This window comes from Oncorhynchus mykiss, chromosome 11 (assembly GCF_013265735.2).
Source record: "Oncorhynchus mykiss isolate Arlee chromosome 11, USDA_OmykA_1.1, whole genome shotgun sequence".
NCBI classification, from domain to species: Eukaryota; Metazoa; Chordata; class Actinopteri; order Salmoniformes; family Salmonidae; genus Oncorhynchus; species Oncorhynchus mykiss.
This window is the reverse complement of record NC_048575.1, coordinates 69,726,300-69,745,523: the sequence shown is the minus strand read 5'-3', so window position 1 is coordinate 69,745,523 and position 19,224 is coordinate 69,726,300. Positions and strand designations below refer to the sequence as shown.

The following is a 19,224-nucleotide window of genomic DNA, read 5'->3' as shown; positions in this document are numbered from 1 at the left end:
CCTGAGGGTAACCCCTCACACATGAACCCTGAGGGTAACCCCTCACACATGAACCCTGAGGGTAACCCCTCACACATTAACCCTGAGGGTAACCTCTCACACATTAACCCTGAGGGTAACCTCTCACACATGAACCCTGAGGGTAGCCCCTCACACATGAACCCTAACCCAGAGGGTAACCCCTCACACATTAACCCTGAGGGTAACCCCTCACACATTAACCCTGAGGGTAACCCCTCACACATTAACCCTGAGGGTAACCCCTCACACATTAACCCTGAGGGTAACCCCTCACACATTAACCCTGAGGGTAACCCCTCACACATTAACCCTGAGGGTAACCCCTCACACATTAACCCTGAGGGTAACCCCTCACACATTAACCCCGAGGGTAACCCCTCACACATTAACCCCGAGGGTAACCCCTCACACATGAACCCTAACCTTGATGGTAACCCCTCACACATGAACCCTGAGGGTAACCCCTCACACATGAACCCTAACCCTCAAGATCCTTAATGGCCTGGCTCCCCCTCCACTCAATATTTTTGTTAAACAGAAAACCCAGACATATGGCAGCAGATCCACAAGGTCTGCCATGAGAGGTGACTGTATAGTTCCCCTAAGGAAAAGCACCTTTAGTAAATCTGCATTCTCTGTGAGAGCTTCCCATGTCTGGAATACACTGCCATCAGACACACATAACTGCACCACATATCACACTTTCACAAAATGCTTGAAGACATGGCTAAAGGTCAATCAGATTTGTGAACATGGTCCCTAGCTGTGTGTTGCCGCTTTCCATGTTGTCTGTTGTCTGTAGCTTGTGAGGTGTGGAAACACTTTGTTGCTTTTATGAATTTTGTCTTGCTGCTTTTTATTTTATGTTGCTCTGTCTGTATGCTGCGTCTTGCTTGTCTTATGTTGCTCTGTCTGTATGCTATGTCTTGCTTGTCCTATGTTGCTCTGTCTGTATGCTGCGTCTTGCTTGTCCTATGTTGCTCTGTCTGTATGCTATGTCTTGCTTGTTCTATGCTGCTATTGTCTATATTGTAATTGTTTTTAATAACCTGCCCAGGGACTGCGGTTGAAAATTAGCCGGCTGGCTAAAACCGGCACTTTTACTGAAACGTTGATTAATGTGCACTGTCTCTGTAAAAATAAAAAATCAACTCAAACTCAAACCCTGAGGGTAAAACCTCACATGAACCCTGGGGGTAAACCCTCACACATGAACCCTAACCTTGAGGGTAGCCCCTCACACATTAACCCTGAGGGTAACCACTCACACATTAACCCTGAGGGTAACCCCTCACACATTAACCCTGAGGGTAACCACTCACACATTAACCCTGAGCGTAACTCCTCACACATTAACCCTGAGGGTAACCCCTCACACATTAACCCTGAGGGTAACCCCTCACACATTAACCCTGAGGGTAACCACTCACACATTAACCCTGAGCGTAACTCCTCACACATTAACCCTGAGGGTAACCCCTCACACATTAACCCTGAGGGTAACCCCTCACACATTAACCCTGAGGGTAACCCCTCATCCCCTAATCTCTAAAACGGTATGGTTTCCAGGCTTCAGAGGATGAGGACGACATGCATGGTGGGGCGTGGTGTCCTAACCAAGAGGACAACATTCACTGGTTTGAGATTGACGCTCGCAGAGTAACAGAGTTTACTGGGATCATAACACAAGGACGAGACTCACGCAATGAGTAAGACACACACACACATAAGTGCATGTTTTATCTACAGAGATTTAAATAAAATGGTGACTAAACTTTGTGTTCCAGGAGTGACTTTGTGACATCGTACTATGTGCAATTCAGTAATGACAGCAGAGAATGGACAACCATGAATGACGGTTACTCTGACTGGGTGAGTCTTTTAGCCTCACAGCTACACTGTTTCAAATGAGGCTTTTGTCAGCTTTGCTCCCAAGCAGGGTTCATTCTTATCCTCTCTTCATGGGGTGTAAATGTTTACTGTGTCTGGACATTGAGTCCTATATTTCTCTCTCGCTCTCCATCTTTTACCACCACTCTCTTCTCTTCTCTCTTTACCTCTTACCTCCTCTCTCTCCTCTTATCTCCCTATCTCTTCCTTTCTCTCGCTCTCAATCTCTCTCTTCTCCTCTCTCTCTCTCCAGTTGTTCTTTGGTAACTCTGATAAGGACACCCCAGTGCTGAATCAGTTAGCTGAGCCCATACTAGCTCGCTACATCAGAGTCATCCCTCAGAGCTGGAACGGCAGTTGCTGTATGAGGCTGGAGGTGCTGGGATGCCCACTGCCTGGTGAGTCACACACACACACCAACACACTCACACACAAACACTCATGCTGTGTGTTTCTGTCTCCTCAGACCCCACCAGTGCCTACCAGAGGTTGCAGAATGAGGTGACTCCAGTCCAGTACCTGGACTTCAGACATCACAACTACTCAGATATGGTCACGGTGAGATGGTGATGAATACCACCTTCATGAACTGGATTCAGGTCTAATGTTACAAATGACTTCAACACTGTCTTGACACTGATGATTGGTTAAAATCAGATGTGTTTGACTGTAACAAAGTCCTGCACAGACTGTAGGTCTCCAGAACCAGGGTTGGTGACCTCTGCTTTCCACTGTGTCTCTACTGTAGCTGATGAAGTCTGTGTCTGAGGAGTGTCCCAACATCACCAGTATGTACAGCCTGGGCCGCAGCTCCAATGGACTAGACATTGTGGCCATGGTGATATCAGGCAACCCCACAGAACATGAGATAGGTGGGAAGAAAAAAATACTGTATTTTTCACAGAAAGCTCTGTACTTGTGTCCTCTTTAGTATGGAAAGACTATGACGATCTGTGTTTTTCCCCCTTAGGTGAGCCAGAGTTCCGATACACGGCTGGTCTCCATGGAAATGAGGCAACAGGGCGGGAGATGGTTCTTCTTCTGATGCAGTACCTTTGTAAGGAGTACAGAGACGGCAACCCCAGAGTGCGCCGCCTGGTGGAAGGAATACGTACCCACCTGGTGCCCTCTCTGAATCCTGACGGACAGGAGAAGGCCCTCATAGCGGTTAGTACTGGGCACTATACGTGGTATAGGTACCGGCTGTACCTCCTTTATTCTTCCAGGGTGCAATTGTTTTTTTCTTTAAAGAAAAAGAAAGTTAGGTGCCAGACAGTTTCTGATTTAGCCAACTTGCTGTAGGCAAGTATTGTTGCATGCAGGAACAGTCTGGCACCCAACTTTATTTTTCTTAAGAGAAGATATTTTAAACAAGACAAAAATAGACACATTCAAGCAAATCCTAAGACGTTCTGTAAGGATGTTCTTTCAGGTTCTCTCCATAACATTGTGTCCCATTGCCACCACAGGGTTCAGAGTTGAGTGGTTGGACCACAGGCCACTGGACGGAGGACGGCCATGACATCTTCCACAACTTCCCTGACCTGAACAGTGTTCTGTGGGAGGCAGAGGACAAGGGTATGGTGCCCAAACTGACCCCCAATCACCATGTCAAGATCCCTGCTGACACAGTGGGGGACGACAAGGTGTGTGAAGGGAGGGAGGGGATGGGGAAGAGGAAGGGGCGGAAGAGAGGGGATGAAGACAGGAGAGGAGGGAGAAAATAAATGTAGATGTGTGAAGAGCAGAGACAGTACGAGTAAGTCCTATTTCTCTGTCTTTCGCCTCAACATGACAGCTGCTGTTTGTTTTTCTTGTCCTGCAGATAGCTGTGGAGACTCAAGCCATCATCTCGTGGATGGAGAGCCACCCGTTTGTACTGGGGGCCAACTTCCAGGGAGGGGAGAGGGTAGTGGCCTACCCCTACGACAACCACCGCCTAACCAAGGCCGCCAGCACCAGCGAGAGAGACCGGGCACACAGCCGCAAGAAGAGACAGTACGAGGCACTTACTCTCTCTCTCTCTCTCCCTCTTTCTCTCTCTCCCACTCACTCTCATTCTCTGGCTCTCTCCCACTCTCTCATTCTCTCGCGCTCTCCTACTCACTCTCATTCTCTGGCTCTCTCCCACTCTCTCATTCTCTCGCGCTCTCCTACTCACTCTCATTCTCTCGCTCTCTCCCAATATCTCTCTTCCTGCACTCTCTTTATGGCAAACCAAATAAACTATCAACTAAATCTGAATCATTCTTCTAGGTTCGAGGATGAGTATGACAGAGGGGCAGATTGGGATAGAGGCTATGACCGTGAGGAGCCAGAGGATGATGATAGAAACAGGGGATACCAGGAACCAGAAGAGGAGCGTTGGAACAGGGGATACCAGGATCCAGAAGAGGACCGGCGGAACAGGGGATACCAGGAACCAGAAGAGGACCGGCGGAACAGGGGATACCAGGAACCAGAAGAGGAGCGTTGGAACAGGGGATACCAGCAGCCGGAAGAGGACCGATGGAACAGGGGATACCAGGAACCAGAAGAGGACCGTTGGAACAGGGGATACCAGCAGCCGGAAGAGGACCGATGGAACAGGGTATACCAGCAGCCGGAAGAGGACCGGCAGAACAGGGAGCTGGAGGAGGAGTGGAGGGGGCATGGCTATGGCCACAGGGAAGAGGAAGAGGAGGATGACAGAGGGGGACATCAGGAAGCAGAGCCTGAGGATGAACCCAGGACCACGGCAGACGCCTCCTTTTTCAGGTGTGTAGCCTGAAGGTAACCACAGGTCAACAATCAGAATATCCCACATATCTGACTATCTGAGTGTGTGTGTGTGTGTGTGTGTGTGTGTGTGTGTGTGTGTGTGTGTATGGGGCCATCAGGTGGTTGGCTATCTCCTACGCCTCCACTCACCTGTCCATGACATACACTTCCCACGGCTCCTGTCACGGCAATGACATCACTGGCGGCGTCGGAATCATCAACCGCGCCAAGTGGAAGCCCATCACAGGAAGTGAGTACACAGTCAAACCGACAACATCCCTTTTCATTACATTGTTGTCTGCTGTTCAATAAGGAATTTGTTAGTCAACATTACATTCAGTAGTTCAACAAGGTTAAACCGTGTAATGAAACATGAATCAGTCATCAGAGTAAAGTACCCACTTTTGAGGACAATGCCACTCTCTGGTGGCCAATAATTGCTACCTTTGTCTCTCCCTCGTCCCTTTCTCCTTCCCGTCTCTCCCTCGTCCCTTTCTCCTTCCCGTCTCTCCCTCGTCCCTTTCTCCTTCCCGTCTCTCCCTCGTCCCTTTCTCCTTCCCGTCTCTCCCTCGTCCCTTTCTCCTTCCCGTCTCTCCCTCGTCCCTTTCTCCTTCCCGTCTCTCCCTCATCCCTTTCTCCTTCCCGTCTCTTCCTCATCCCTTTCTCCTTCCCATCTCTCCCTCATCCCTTTCTCCTTCCCGTCTCTCCCTCCCCCCTATCCTCCTCCGTCCTCAGGTATGAATGATTTCAGCTACCTGCACACTAACTGTCTGGAGCTGTCAATGTTCCTGGGCTGTGATAAGTTCCCCCATCAGAGTGAGCTGGTCATTGAGTGGGAGAAGAACAGAGAGGCCATGCTCACCTTCATGGAGCAGGTAATCACACACACAATTTACCAAACACACCTAGTCATGGAGTGGCTGTATAGTGACCGTGACCCTTTGACCCCTGGTTTTCACTTCACCCAGGTACATCGTGGGATCAGGGGCGTGGTGAAAGACAATGAGGGGAACCCCATCACTAATGCCACAGTGTCTGTAGAGGGGGTCAACCATGATGTCACTACAGGTGGGTACAGTGTCAGCCATACCCCATACTGCCTCCTGCATTACTGCTTAACAAATCAGTGTTGCCATGCACCGCCATATTGGCAGATTCATGAAACTTCAGGTGAGCACTATTGGTAACAGCCTGCTGTCCCTTTGCCCCTGAACAAACCAAAAGCACTCCAGGAGCCTGCTATCCTCACTGAATGTGCAGTCTAACCCCTCTCCTCCCTCCACAGCTGTAACAGGGGACTACTGGCGCTTGTTGAACCCAGGTGAGTACCGTGTGACGGTGCGGGCAGAAGGCTTCACCCCCCTGACCAAGCTGTGTGTGGTGGGCTACGAGCCAGGGGCAACTACCTGCAGCTTTAACCTGGCCAAGTCCAACTGGGACCGCATCAAACAGGTGCGTACTGCTACACCTACAATTAGGTTACCCATTAGCCCTTTGAGAGCCAATGAAGCGCTATATAAATACTATCAATTCATCAACAGATCATGGCCCTGCACGGCAACAAGCCCATCCGCTTGCTCAGCCACGGCAACGGTGGAACACGACGGAACACCGCCTCCAACGGTAACAGCCGTGTGGTTCATAACAATGGTGCTGCCGCCAATGAACCTGAGACGAGTCGCATGCGCCAGCAAAAGAGGAGGCTCGGCCGCCTCCGTCGTCTACGACAACAGAAACTGATGAGATCGACAACGACTTTGCCCCCGACAACCACGCCGGTTCCCACGACAACAGAGGCAGAACCCACCACTGCCTGGTACGACTCGTGGCTCATAGGAGAGGGGCAAACATCGGCACCAGAAGGTTTCACAGACTCCATCTTGGATTACAACTACGAGATCGACGATTACTAAGGGTAACACCAAGACCTTGTTCCAATACATCCTTTCTCCCCATTTCCTTAAAATAATCAAGGTAGGGAAGGAAGAAGTTGAACAGGACCAATTTGTCAGTCAAGCCCAGACTGTTAACTCAATTCCTGGACAATTAAGTGACCCCTTGAAAATCTGAGTGGACTGGATATGTTTAAGCAATATGGCTTAATCTCCAATAGGATAGATTGACTCTCCCCCTCCTATATTACTGAACCCATCCATTCTTTCAGATCTACAAATGGGCCACAAGAAGCGTTTAGGTATATTTACAGAAACTCAAAAGGAACAAAGATGTTGAATAGTCAGACGCACACGCTAATGTCAGTGTTCTGTATAACTGCTTGAGTAGGTCTTTTGATACGAAGTTCAACACAAATGAAAATGTCAGTACCGATATCTGGGAAGGTCCTTTTACACCAAGGCCTTCCTAGAGAATGTGCTTCAGAGATCATGTATATGTGCTGGTTGTAAATTAAACTTATTTTTACCACCTCCACCCCTGAAGAGTAAAAACAAAGAAGCAAAATGTATTTCTTTGAAAAGGGAGGATTTATTTACATTATTTTCACCCATGACAGCAAAACCATAATACCAACAGACATTAAAATGTTAACTTCACAAAATGTTAGTTGAAGGTTGAGAGAACGAGAGATTTTCTGAAATGTTCCTCATAACGTAGCTGAGGAAAGTTATTTTTTCAATGAATAAAGGCTCATTTACGTACAGCATTTGTGTTTTGTTCTTCATGACACCATCTACCGTACTAAAATGGAAACAATGTGTGTTGACAAATACAGGAGTCTGGGCATCGGCACACAAACAAAGCTCTTCATTAGATAGTCCGTTCCATCACACACACACCTTTCATTAGCAACATGTTTCCTTCTACTCAAACAGTACTGGGATGACTGCACAGCATCATTGATCCTCCATATTTACTATATATAATGACTGATATATTTGCTGATCAAGAGAAACCAATGAGAGACTTCAGCAGACACTTTAAAAACATTTTTGATAGTGTACAACCTGATTCCATTTGAGGACCAGGGGAAGGGGCTGAGGACAAAGAGTGTGCGTTGCTCCTTCAGTGGCTGATGTTCATCTCACTCTCCTCATCATCACCAGCAGAGAAGGAAGAGAAGCGGATTGGCTCACACTCCAGAGTCCGGAGGTTGACCAGGCAGGCTGTCTGAGTGCTGCTGAACTCTGGAATAGCCACCAGGAGGACTTCCTGACCGTCAGCACCTAGGGAGGGTGGGGCATGTAACTGGTCATTAAATTACACCCCATGTCACCCATGCAACTACAGTACACCAGTTGCTAAAACATATGTAGATCGCAAAAGATCCCGCAAAATGTACACTGAACATTTTTAAACAGAACACGTGTTGTTCCCATGTTTCATGAGCTGAAATAAATGATGCCAGAAAATGTTGCATACAAAGTGTTTACATCCCTGTTAGTGAGCTTTTCTCCTTTCCCAAGATAATCCATCCATCTGACAGGTGTGGCATATCAATAAGCTAATTAAATGGCATGATCATTACACAGGTGCACCTTGCGCTGAGGACAATAAAATACCCCTATAAAATGTGCAGTTTTGTCACACGACACAATGCCACAGATGTCCGAAGTTTTGAGGGAGCGCGTAATTGGCATTCCGACTGCAAGAATGTCCCCCAGAGCTGTTGCTAATTGATAATTGGAATGTTTTTCTCTACCATAAGCAACCTCCAATGTTTTAGAGAATTTGGCAGTACGTCCAACTGGCCTCACAAACGCAGACCACGTGTAACCACGCTAGTCCAGGACCTCCACATACGGCTTCTTCACCTGCGGGATTGTCTGAGACCAGCCAACCGGACAGCTGATGAAACTGGGTTTGAACAACTGAAGAAATGTTGCACAAACTGTCAGAAACCGTCTCAGGGAAGCTCCTCAGCAGGCTCTTGACTTGACTACAGTTCAGCGTTGTAACCGACTTCAGTAGGCAAATGCTCAGCTTTGATGGTCACTGGCACGCTGGAGAAGTCTGCTCTTCACAGGTGAATCCCGGTTTCAACTGTACTGGGCAGATGGCAGAACAACATGTACGGTGTTGTGTGGGCGAGCGGTTTGCTGATGTCAATGTTGTGAACAGTGTGCCCCATGGTGGTGGGGTTATGGTATGGGCAGACCTAAGCTACGGACAACAAACTATTTCATTTTATTGATGGCAATTTGAATGAACATAGATACCATGATGAGATCCTGAGGCCCATTGTCGTGCCATTCATCCGCCGCTGTTTCAGCATGTCGCAAGGATCTGTACACAATTCCCGGAAACTGAACATTTACCAGTTTCTTCCATGTCCTGCATACTCACCAGACATGTCACCAACTGAGCTTGTTTGGGATGCTCTGGATTGACACGTACAACAGCATGTTCCAGTTCCTGCCAATATCCAGCAACTTCACACAGCCATTGAAGAGCAGTGGAACTAGGGCTGTTGCAGTGACTGTATTACCTACCGGTCATGACCGCAGTAAAATTCCATGTGGCCGTTGAGTCATGGAAACCTCCTGGACATGCTTTGGTAGTACCCAACCTGCTAACTACCATCAGGTCTTAATGGCCTGGTACTCAGGACTGTATTGTCCCTCGAACCACTCACACCAAAGCAAATGCAATCAAAAATCACATCCAACACTTAGGCCTATCATACTTCTAAAACTCACCTCACTATGATGATCAATTTGAAGAAAAGTTCAACAGGGGGTTGAAACTGTAAAAACATGGTTGCTGTGGATGTTGTTTCAAAGCCTAAACTCAACGAAATGGACAGCGCTTTATAAGGTGATGATTAATGCAAAACACCTTCAAGCATACAGTGAGGGACGTATTTGATCCCCTGCTGATTTTGTACGTTTGCCCACTGACAAAGACATTATCAGTCTATAATTTTAATGGTAGGTTTCTTTGAACAGTGATAGACAGAATAACAACAAAACAATCCAGAAAAACGCATGTCAAAAATGTTGTAAATTGACTTGCACTTTAATGAGGGAAATAAGTATTTGACCCCCTCTCAACCAGAAAGATTTCTGGCTCTCAGGTGTCTTTTATACAGGTAACGAGCTGAGATTAGGAGCACACTTATTAAAGGGAGTGTTCCTAATCTCAGTTTGTTACCTGTATAAAAGCCACCTGTCCACAGAAGAAATGAATCAATCAGATTCCAAACTCTCCACCATGGCCAAGACCAAACGTCAGCCTCAAAATCTTAATGACTTGGAGAAGATCTGCAAAGAGGAGTGGGACAAAATCCCTCCTGTGATGTGTGCAAACCTGGTGGCCAACTACAAGAAACATCTGACCTCTGATTGCCAACAAGGGTTTTGCCACCAAGTACTAAGTCATGTTTTGCAGAGGGGTCAAATACTTATTTCCCTCATTAAAATGCAAATCAATTTATAACATTTTTGACATGCGTTTTTCTGGATTGTTTTGTTGTTAGTCTGTCTCTCACTGTTCAAATAAACCTACCATTAAAATTAGACTGATAATTTCTTTGTCAGTGGGCAAACATACAAAATCAGCAGGGATCAAATACTTTTTTCCCTCACTGTATTATTGGAAGGGAATCCCTAGTCAATGTTTTCAGTTTAGTGAAATGTGTCTTCCGCATTTAACCCAACCCCTCTGAATCAGAGGTGCGGAAGGCTGCCTTAAAATTGACATCCACGTCTTTCGGTTACAACTCTGAATATGCAAATCTGTCCGAGGCAGCCAGCTAATCAGATGACCTGGCTGTATATTACTTCATTAGAGCATATGCAGAGGCTTAATGAGCCCAGGCCCAGAAAAAAAATCTGAATTGAAATGATGATTGTGCCATACAATATATAGCCTACCCCATATAACAATGGCAGAAAAACTAAACTGATTTAAGATGTCTTTAGTACATAATTGGTCTAGTCTGTACTCTAAAATCAAATAGAATGAGTAATTGCCTTTGAGTGTGGACTATATTATTATGCATACTGGATGGACTGGTTACTTTATGCTAAACCAAAATGTCTATCCTTGAGTCTGGGAGAGAGAACGTACAGCCCTAGGCAATGCGGTTGGTTCATTGACTGAAGGGCGGCTTAGAGTTAGCCTAAAATTATAGTGAATTTGTATTTGAATAGTCGAGTAATAAGGCATTTTTTTATATTTTCATGATTAATTGGGTGACATTACCTTTAACTATACAGAATCTCACCACCATGCCTTTCCATCTCCTCCTCGCTCTCCTTTAATAAATTCTCCAGCGCGCAGACGGCCTGTCAACAGTTTAGTGAAATATGTTTTGTTTCCGGAAACATGCTACTATCGATGTTCCAGAACAAATTTCACTTGGTTTCCCATATTAAGCACTGGGTAGCTGCAGGAACAAGGTTGGAGAACCCATGGCATACAGAGTTTAGGCAGAATATCACCAGTCAGGCAGCGAGAGCATGCTTCTCAAACAGTGGTTGATGCATGGAGTGAAATAAGTGATGTTATATACATTTTTCAGCTGCTCATATTAAGCACACGCTCCGCTATAAAACCCAAGTAGCCTACAAAACGGACCGGCGGGAAAGCACGCGGCCTCCATTCACTATTCTAGTGCATACAGATTACATGTCTTTTCCCCCTGCCATTTGGAAAATGGGCCATTCTAATCTGAAACGAATGTTAAATATAGGTAAAGACAAGATTAAATTGGAGGATAGTCTGATGGGTGAAAATATGATCACTTGATGAGAGAACAACTGCGCTCTTTTCCTTGCCTCAGGCTGCACAAACTTTTTTTTGCTACTTTCTCAAATCATCAAAAGCCTATAGTCGCACCATCCAGTCCATATATGTTGATTTCTAAGGTTTGTATCATTCACAACTAAAGTTGACAAATAACTAAATCTAGCATATAGGACCTGTTTCAAATGATCACTTTTATGCTCAATATATTCACTTCACATGCAAACTCACTGCAATGGAAAAAAATATCCTTTCTATTTTATTCAGCTAAATGATATTCTTCTTACTATAAAATCATATAAAAAAATGGCACGGGACTTAAACATATATTGTCAGATAAATGAACAGTATGATGCATAGCCAGATAACATAGGCCTACAGTAGGCCAACTCCTATTCTATTTACCTGAAATACACAAAAGTATGTGGACACCCCTTTAAAATGAACAGATTTGGCTATTTCAGCCACACCCGTTGCTGACAGGTGTATACAATTGAGCAGACTGCCATGCAATCTCCATAGACAAATATTGGCAGTAGAATGGCCTTAGTGAAGAGCTCAGTGACTTTCAACGTGGCACCGTCATAGGATGCCATCGTTCTAACAAGTCTATTTGTAAAGTTTCTGCCCCAGGCAACTGTAAGTGCTGTTATTGTGAAGTGGAAACGTCTAGGAGCAACATCGGTTCGGCCGCAAAGTGGTAGGCCACACAAGCTTACAGAGCAGGACTGCTGAGTGCAGAAGCGCGTAAAAATAGTCTGTCCTCGGTTGTAACACTCACTACCGAGATCCAAACTGCCTCTGGAAGCAACGTCAGCATGAGAACTGTTCGTCTGGAGCTTCATGAAATGGGTTTCCTTTGCCGAGCAGCCGCACACAAGCCTAAGATCACCATACGCAATGCCAAGCGTCGGCTGGAGTGGGGTAAAGCTTTCCACCATTAGACTCTGGAGCAGTGGAAATACGTTCCAGTGATAAATCACACTTAAATCACACACTGGAAGTCCGATGGACTAACCTGGGGTGACGGATGCCAAAGTGTAGAAAAATAATAATATCATCATGTTTCTTTAGACCTGACCAAAATAAATCAAGGATTTATTGTGATGGTGAACATTCAACTAGTTTATTCAACTTTATTAAGGCACGCATCAGCTGGCGTGTATGTGTGGAAGCCTGGAGATGCTGAACGTGCTTATCTTAATTCACGGTAAATTACTGTGAGACAGGCAGGCTTTTGCTTGACAATAACCAGCTGACAAAATTTGATGACTGCCACAGCCCTAATGTGGGACAACATTTCACAGGCCACAATCAACAGCCTGGTCAACTCTATGTGAAGGCGATGTGTCGTGCTTCATGAGGCAAATGGTGGTCACACCAGATACTGACAGGGTCGTGGATCAGAAAACCTATCTGTGATCGACAGATGCATATCTGTATTCCCAGTCATTTGAAATCCATAGATTAGGGACTATTTTACTTATTTCAGTTGACTGATTTCCTTATATGAACTGTAACTCAGTAAAATCTTTGAAATTGCTGCATGTTGCATTTGTTATTTTTGTTCAGTGTAGAAAGGACTGGCAACTGTCAACTATCAGTGTGTAATACTGGACCAGCACAGTGCAATGCTCCAATGTGAATAAACAGTCATGCCAGGTTTCCAGTAACAGTGGGGACTCACCGGTGATGCGTTTGGCCTGGTAGGAGGGGGCGTTGCCGCTGAAGTACACATGAGGACATTCCTCCAGGATGAAAGGGTCCTTCAGGTAGAATGGATAACACCCTGAGAGAACACCAGATAAGACCAGTATGAGGTATGAGGTGTGTGGTTTTTTTTTATCCAGTGGGTCAGGTATGAGGTGTGTGTGTGTGTGCGTGTGTTCTTAGTCTGCACAACCAGAGAGAGTGAGGGAGAAAGTGTGTGTTCTTACCCAGTGGGTCAGGTATGAGGTGTGTGTGTTCTTATCCCGTGGGTCAGGTATGAGGTGTGTGTGTGTGTGTTCTTACCCCGTGGGTCAGGTATGAGGTGTGTGTGTGTTTTTATCCAGTGGGTCAGGTATGAGGCGTGTGTGTGTGTTCTTACCCAGTGGCTCAGGTATGAGGTGTGTGTGTGTGTGTTCTTACCCCGTGGGTCAAGTATGAGGCGTGTGTGTGTTTTTATCCAGTGGGTCAGGTATGAGGTGTGTGTGTGTGTGTGTTTTTATCCAGTGGGTCAGGTATGAGGTGTGTGTGTGTGTGTGTGTGTGTGTTTTTATCCAGTGGGTCAGGTATGAGGTGTGTGTGTGTTTTCATCCAGTGGGTCAGGTATGAGGTGTGTGTATGTGTTCTTATCCAGTGGGTCAGGTATGAGGTGTGTGTATGTGTTCTTATCCAGTGGGTCAGGTATGAGGTGTGTGTGTGTGTGTGTTTTTATCCAGTGGGTCAGGTATGAGGTGTGTGTGTGTTCTTATCCAGTGGGTCAGGTATGAGGTGTGTGTATGTGTTCTTATCCAGTGGGTCAGGTATGAGGTGTGTGTGTGTTCTTATCCAGTGGGTCAGGTATGAGGTGTGTGTGTGTGTGTGTGTTCTTATCCAGTGGGTCAGGTATGAGGTGTGTGTATGTGTTCTTATCCAGTGGGTCAGGTATGAGGTGTGTGTATGTGTTCTTATCCAGTGGGTCAGGTATGAGGTGTGTGTGTGTTCTTATCCAGTGGGTCAGGTATGAGGTGTGTGTTTTTACCCAGTGGGTCAGTTATGAGGTGTGCGTGTTCTTATCCAGTGGGTCAGGTATGAGGTGTGTGTGTGTATGTGTTCTTATCCAGTGGGTCAGGTATGAGGTGTGTGTGTGTTCTTATCCAGTGGGTCAGGTATGAGGTGTGTGTATGTGTTCTTATCCAGTGGGTCAGGTATGAGGTGTGTGTGTGTTCTTATCCAGTGGGTCAGGTATGAGGTGTGTGTTTTTACCCAGTGGGTCAGTTATGAGGTGTGTGTGTTCTTATCCAGTGGGTCAGGTATGAGGTGTGTGTGTGTATGTGTTCTTATCCAGTGGGTCAGGTATGAGGTGTGTGTGTGTTCTTATCCAGTGGGTCAGGTATGAGGTGTGTGTGTGTTCTTATCCAGTGGGTCAGGTATGAGGTGGCAATTCCCCCTTTGTTTGTATCCCTAATTCTGTCCCACAATCTGCCCCCTCCGTCATGCCCAACCGATTTGTTGTGTATGCTTCATTCATGCAACTCCCTTGCACGCATCATACTTCAAACACATTTTACCAGTTGAAAATAAACAGAAGGGCAGGGTCAATTTGACCATTTGGGTTTATACTTTCAAAGTGACCTACTACGAATAAACTTTTTTCACCGAGCAGCTGGATGGAATTGAGCTAATGTTAAGTTAGGTAGGTAGCTGATAGCCACTTTATAATATCCACCATGCTTCGCCAGGGCACAACGGCAGGATTGGATCAAAGCAGCGTGGTGGAGAAGCCTGTCACCGAGCCGCCGCTAAATCACTGAGGCCAAGGCCGCCGCTAAATCACCGAGGCCAAGGCCGCCGAGCCGGCGCTAAATCACTGAGGCCAAGGCCGGCGCTAAATCACCGAGGCCAAGGCCGCCGAGCCGGCGCTAAATCACTGAGGCCAAGGCCGCCGCTAAATCACCGAGGCCAAGGCCGCCGAGCCGGCGCTAAATCACTGAGGCCAAGGCCGCCGCTAAATCACCGAGGCCAAGGCCGCCGAGCCGGCGCTAAATCACTGAGGCCAAGGCCGCCGCTAAATCACCGAGGCCAAGGCCGCCGAGCCGGCGCTAAATCACTGAGGCCAAGGCCGCCGAGCCGCTGCTAAATCACTGAGGCCGAGGCCGCCGAGCCGCCGCTAAATCACTGAGGCCGAGGCCGCCGAGCCGACGCTAAATCACTGAGGCCAAGGCCGCCGAGCCGACGCTAAATCACTGAGGCCAAGGCCGCCGCTAAATCAGGTGCAGTAGGGGTGAGGTGTGTGTTCATACCCAGTGTGTCAGGTACAGTAGGGGTGAGGTGTGTGTTCATACCCAGTGTGTCAGGTACAGTAGGGGTGAGGTGTGTGTTCATACCCAGTGTGTCAGGTACAGTAGGGGCGAGGTGTGTGTTCATACCCAGTGTGTCAGGTACAGTAGGGGTGAGGTGTGTGTTCATACCCAGTGTGTCAGGTACAGTAGGGGTGAGGTGTGTGTTCATACCCAGTGTGTCAGGTACAGTAGGGGTGAGGTGTGTGTTCATACCCAGTGTGTCAGGTACAGTAGGGGTGAGGTGTGTGTTCATACCCAGTGTGTCAGGTGCAGTAGGGGTGAGGTGTGTGTTCATACCCAGTGTGTCAGGTGCAGTAGGAGTGAGGTGTGTGTTCATACCCAGTGTGTCAGGTACAGTAGGGGTGAGGTGTGTGTTCATACCCAGTGTGTCAGGTACAGTAGGAGTGAGGTGTGTGTTCATACCTAGTGTGTCAGGTGCAGTAGGGGCGAGGTGTCTAAGCCTCAGTGTATTCTCCAGTATCTCCAGGTGACTGTCCATGCTGCTGTACTTCTGGATGTCTTTCACATTCTGCCCTGACGTCCCCAGGATCCTAAGGCACACAGGGAAGACCTTTGCATTGGCTCCTTACAGACAACTTCACATGACATACACAACCCAACTTACACCTAGCTAGCACATATCTGTAGTACAAAGGGCATCAGGAAATACATTAGCTCGCTTAATGCAAAAGGTTATGGCAATACAAAAATCCCATTTGAAAACAGTGACCACATTACTCTTCCACAGAGAATGCTTTGTGAAGTTGGTCAAAACAAACAAAATGTTTCCAAGCTCTAAGTCCAGAAGCCCCAGGGTTGTTAAGACTCACCTCACCCCATCCAGGGTGGCCTGGTGTGGGTTGGAGGCCAGCTGCAGGGTGGGGTAGGAGGAGGAGAGGGGGAACATACAGTGGTGTAGGGGCTGCTGGGGCAGGGTATAGTTAGTAGGATCATACTGGCCCGGCATCACATCCACTGGAACTGACGACTAGGAGAGGAGGACACACTTCAGATAACTGAATGAATGGCACATTCTATGGCAAACTAGATAAATACTGCCCAAGCTGTGACATCCCTGGTGTAGGTGGTAGGAATCTCTGGAACTCACCACCAGCTGCATCAGCATCTCATCCAGCAGACGCATGGCATCCACAGTGCCTGCCTGGGTTTTCTTAGTCAAGTATTTAGCCTGGAGGGACAATACACAGTTAGGAAAACATTGCACGCACGCACACGCACACACTGGACAGTTCAAAATGAACCAGTAGCCTCTAAGTCAAGACAATTCTACTATAATGATTTGATAAGTGTAAGCTACGGTAATAGCTCACTTTCTCATCAACTGAAATGAATGGATGTCACAGCTAAATAAGTCCCCTCACCTTGGTGGATGCGTCCTTGTCCTGTGTGCTTTGGCTCAGAAGGTTCCCGGCCAGTAGAACCCTGGAGATTGTCGATGCACCACTCTGCTCCCCCTGGTCACCTAGGTGACCCGTTACCATGTCAACAAGCAGCTGTAAAGCCAGCATACTGTCTGCATGACTACCGCCCAGACCCAAACCTGACAACAGCAGCACAAACCTACACACAACATAATATATTAGTTTAGTGTTGTCACAATACCACATTTTCCTTGGCAAAATAGAAAAAGCAGACTCTACGCTTTGGTCCTTTAAAACCTACTTTTGTTAAATATTGTGTGCTATAGTTTGTTAAATAAACAAATGTGACTCTGGGTGACAACAAAAGGCTGTTTAATCCAACATTAAGACTGTTTTCCTCTAGAATTTAGGTCCGCTTCCTGTTTAGTTTCCTTTGCAGTGTTGTGATACTGGTACACTTCTAAAGTTTGACATTTCACAAAGTCAGGTATGGTGTGTGTGTGTGTACCTGTCTGAGCTGAGAGTGGTTCTGGGGGCCTGCGGGGGAAGGTCAGCAGTACAGAAATCATCCACTGTGAATTTCCCATCATTCTTTTCTGCACCATAAATAGCAATAACACTACCTAAGAGTGAGAAAGGAGAGCGAGAAACATAAATAATAAAAACAACAAAACAAAGGAGGCAGTCATAATTACTACATGAGAACTGAGACAAGCTCGTCTATCCTGATACACTAGGTAGAAGGTACAGAGGAGACAGAAACCTGTGACAAACTTGTCCACATCAATATTGCCCTCTAATTTGATCCTCTGCAGCTCGTCCTCCAGTATCAACTCATCTGATTCGCTGATGTACCTCGTGCGCGGAGGCTGGGGCAGCAGATTGTGCTAAGAGAGAGAGAGATGTAGTTAAAGAGTTACTACCAGATACAGTATACAGACTTTGGCAAACGATCCTGTTTGTTTCATGACAATCAAAGTCTGATTTTATGTTAGCAACTTCTTACTTCCTCACTGATTTCCTTCAGAATGGATGGCTGCAGTTCCATGTGCTTGAACAGGGTTCCCACAATGCAACACTGCTCACCCATCTGCAGATCACACAACTTCCTGATCCGTACATCTGCACCTGACAGGGAGGGAGTCAGGACAGAGTTAACTCTCAGCAAGGTATTGGTGTATGAACTGTTGCAGCAAATTGGAGAGCTAGGGGTCAACCCTGCACTTACCCCATTTCTGCTGGGCCCTCTCCGTGAGCAGGGGGCTCATCTGCATGAGTCGTGTGGCGTAAATGTGCGCATACTGGCGGTTGAAGCTGCGCTCCCCCAGCTTGAAACGCTCAGAGCAGGGTGAGTATGCCGGCTTGACCCTGTCAAACACGGAGGGCTCCTGGTCCTCGGAGCCAGGACGACACAACAGAAGAGAACAGGAACCCTCCTGAGGGGCGCTTACCTCAGAGAACATAGCTGCCTGGGGAGACAGTTATTAAGTTAAACACATGATATGGGATCTTGCATTGCAGCTGTAATGAACACGGTATCCTTGCTAGTTTAGGTAGTTTGAACAGGGCTTAAACACAGTCCATATGCCATCTCCACTACTGCTAGCTAAACCTCAACTCAGCTCATAAATAGTTACAATGATTGTACCGTGGTCTGCAAATGTGAGTGTGGTTATTAACTTTAGCTCGCTAATACTTTAGCTTCCGTTAGTTAGCTACCTAAGCTAGCTGCTAACGTCTTGTTGTTGTCAACAAAAGCAGTGTCCTGCGAAAACAGGAAAACGTCAATGCGTTAAATAAAGTATTTACATTACCTTTATTGGCCTTTTATTCGTGACAAAAAATGCGATTTTGTTGAAATGCACGTTTACTTTTGGAAAGGAGTTTGTTCTTTCAAAAGAGCATAGCTTAGATATCTCCCGCGAAATTTGACTGTTACCCGGCGTCGACGTTGCACAACGTCTTACGTAACAGACAAACCAGTCAGACATGTTTGTAAGGTCAAAACGGAGTTTTGAGTTCTTGGACGTCTTATTATACGTCCTCTAAACCAGGGTTCTCCAACCCTGTTCCTAGAGAACTACCATCCTGTAGGTGTTCACTGTTCCTGGAGAGCTACTGTCTTCTACACCTGCATTGCTTGCTGTTTGGGGTTTTAGGCTGGGTTTCTGTACAGCACTTTGAGATATCAGCTGATGTATGAAGGGCTATATAAATAAATTTGATTTGATACTGTCCTGTAGGTGTTCACTCCAACTCTGTTCCTAGAGAGCTACTGTTATGTAGGTGTTCACTCCAACCCTGTTCCTACCGCCCTACAGGATGGTAGCTCTCTAGGAACAGGGTTGGAGAGCCCTGCTCTAAACTATTCAGCTCACTTCCTCCCGAATGTATGCCCACTGGCAGTGGGCCATTACTATGGTAAGGATGAGTTATTATGT

The 19,224-nt window shown here is 46.7% G+C and overlaps 2 protein-coding genes across 3 annotated transcripts in view; one reads left to right on the top strand and one right to left on the bottom strand.

The window, feature by feature from the left end:
- LOC110536316 (adipocyte enhancer-binding protein 1) overlaps positions 1–7,330 on the top strand; it is a 31,936-nt gene extending 24,606 nt beyond the window's left edge. Inside the window, exons 10-23 of the mRNA XM_036936231.1 lie at positions 1,591–1,730; positions 1,809–1,893; positions 2,165–2,309; positions 2,378–2,469; positions 2,660–2,783; positions 2,882–3,078; positions 3,381–3,557; positions 3,737–3,909; positions 4,168–4,668; positions 4,791–4,921; positions 5,407–5,546; positions 5,640–5,739; positions 5,957–6,123; positions 6,213–7,330. Of these exons, the coding sequence (XP_036792126.1) occupies positions 1,591–1,730; positions 1,809–1,893; positions 2,165–2,309; positions 2,378–2,469; positions 2,660–2,783; positions 2,882–3,078; positions 3,381–3,557; positions 3,737–3,909; positions 4,168–4,668; positions 4,791–4,921; positions 5,407–5,546; positions 5,640–5,739; positions 5,957–6,123; positions 6,213–6,584 (2,544 nt within the window). The 3' untranslated portion in view covers positions 6,585–7,330. The remainder of the gene's footprint in view (positions 1–1,590; positions 1,731–1,808; positions 1,894–2,164; positions 2,310–2,377; positions 2,470–2,659; positions 2,784–2,881; positions 3,079–3,380; positions 3,558–3,736; positions 3,910–4,167; positions 4,669–4,790; positions 4,922–5,406; positions 5,547–5,639; positions 5,740–5,956; positions 6,124–6,212) is intronic.
- On the bottom strand, positions 7,134–18,757 carry pold2 (polymerase (DNA directed), delta 2, regulatory subunit). Of its 2 annotated transcripts, none has more exons than XM_036936232.1 (11): positions 18,598–18,757; positions 18,012–18,252; positions 17,790–17,911; positions 17,547–17,670; positions 17,292–17,406; positions 16,784–16,982; positions 16,510–16,590; positions 16,232–16,389; positions 15,825–15,952; positions 13,064–13,165; positions 7,134–7,853 (listed from the first exon to the last, which is right to left on the bottom strand). In XM_036936232.1, the coding sequence occupies exons 2-11, from the start codon at positions 18,244–18,246 to the stop codon at positions 7,693–7,695; spliced, it is 1,425 nt and encodes a 474-aa protein (XP_036792127.1). In that variant the 5' UTR covers positions 18,247–18,252; positions 18,598–18,757; the 3' UTR covers positions 7,134–7,692. The 2 variants fall into 2 exon arrangements, with proteins under 2 accessions (XP_036792127.1, XP_036792128.1); XM_036936233.1 differs by having other exon boundaries at positions 7,136–7,853; positions 17,790–17,905.
- Between the last annotated feature and the right edge of the window lie 467 nt (positions 18,758–19,224).

Bases quoted from the DNA above. Each gene is read 5' to 3' on its own strand.
- pold2 (XM_036936232.1), bottom strand. From the start codon at position 18,246: ATGTTCTCTGAGGTAAGCGCCCCTCAGGAGGGTTCCTGTTCTCTTCTG. The intron at 17,407-17,546 runs GTTTCTGTCTCC...TCTCACTCTTAG, and splicing joins TGTGGACAAGTTTGTCACAG to GTAGTGTTATTGCTATTTAT. The intron at 16,983-17,291 runs GTACACACACAC...TGTTGTGTGTAG, and splicing joins ACCACTCTCAGCTCAGACAG to GTTTGTGCTGCTGTTGTCAG.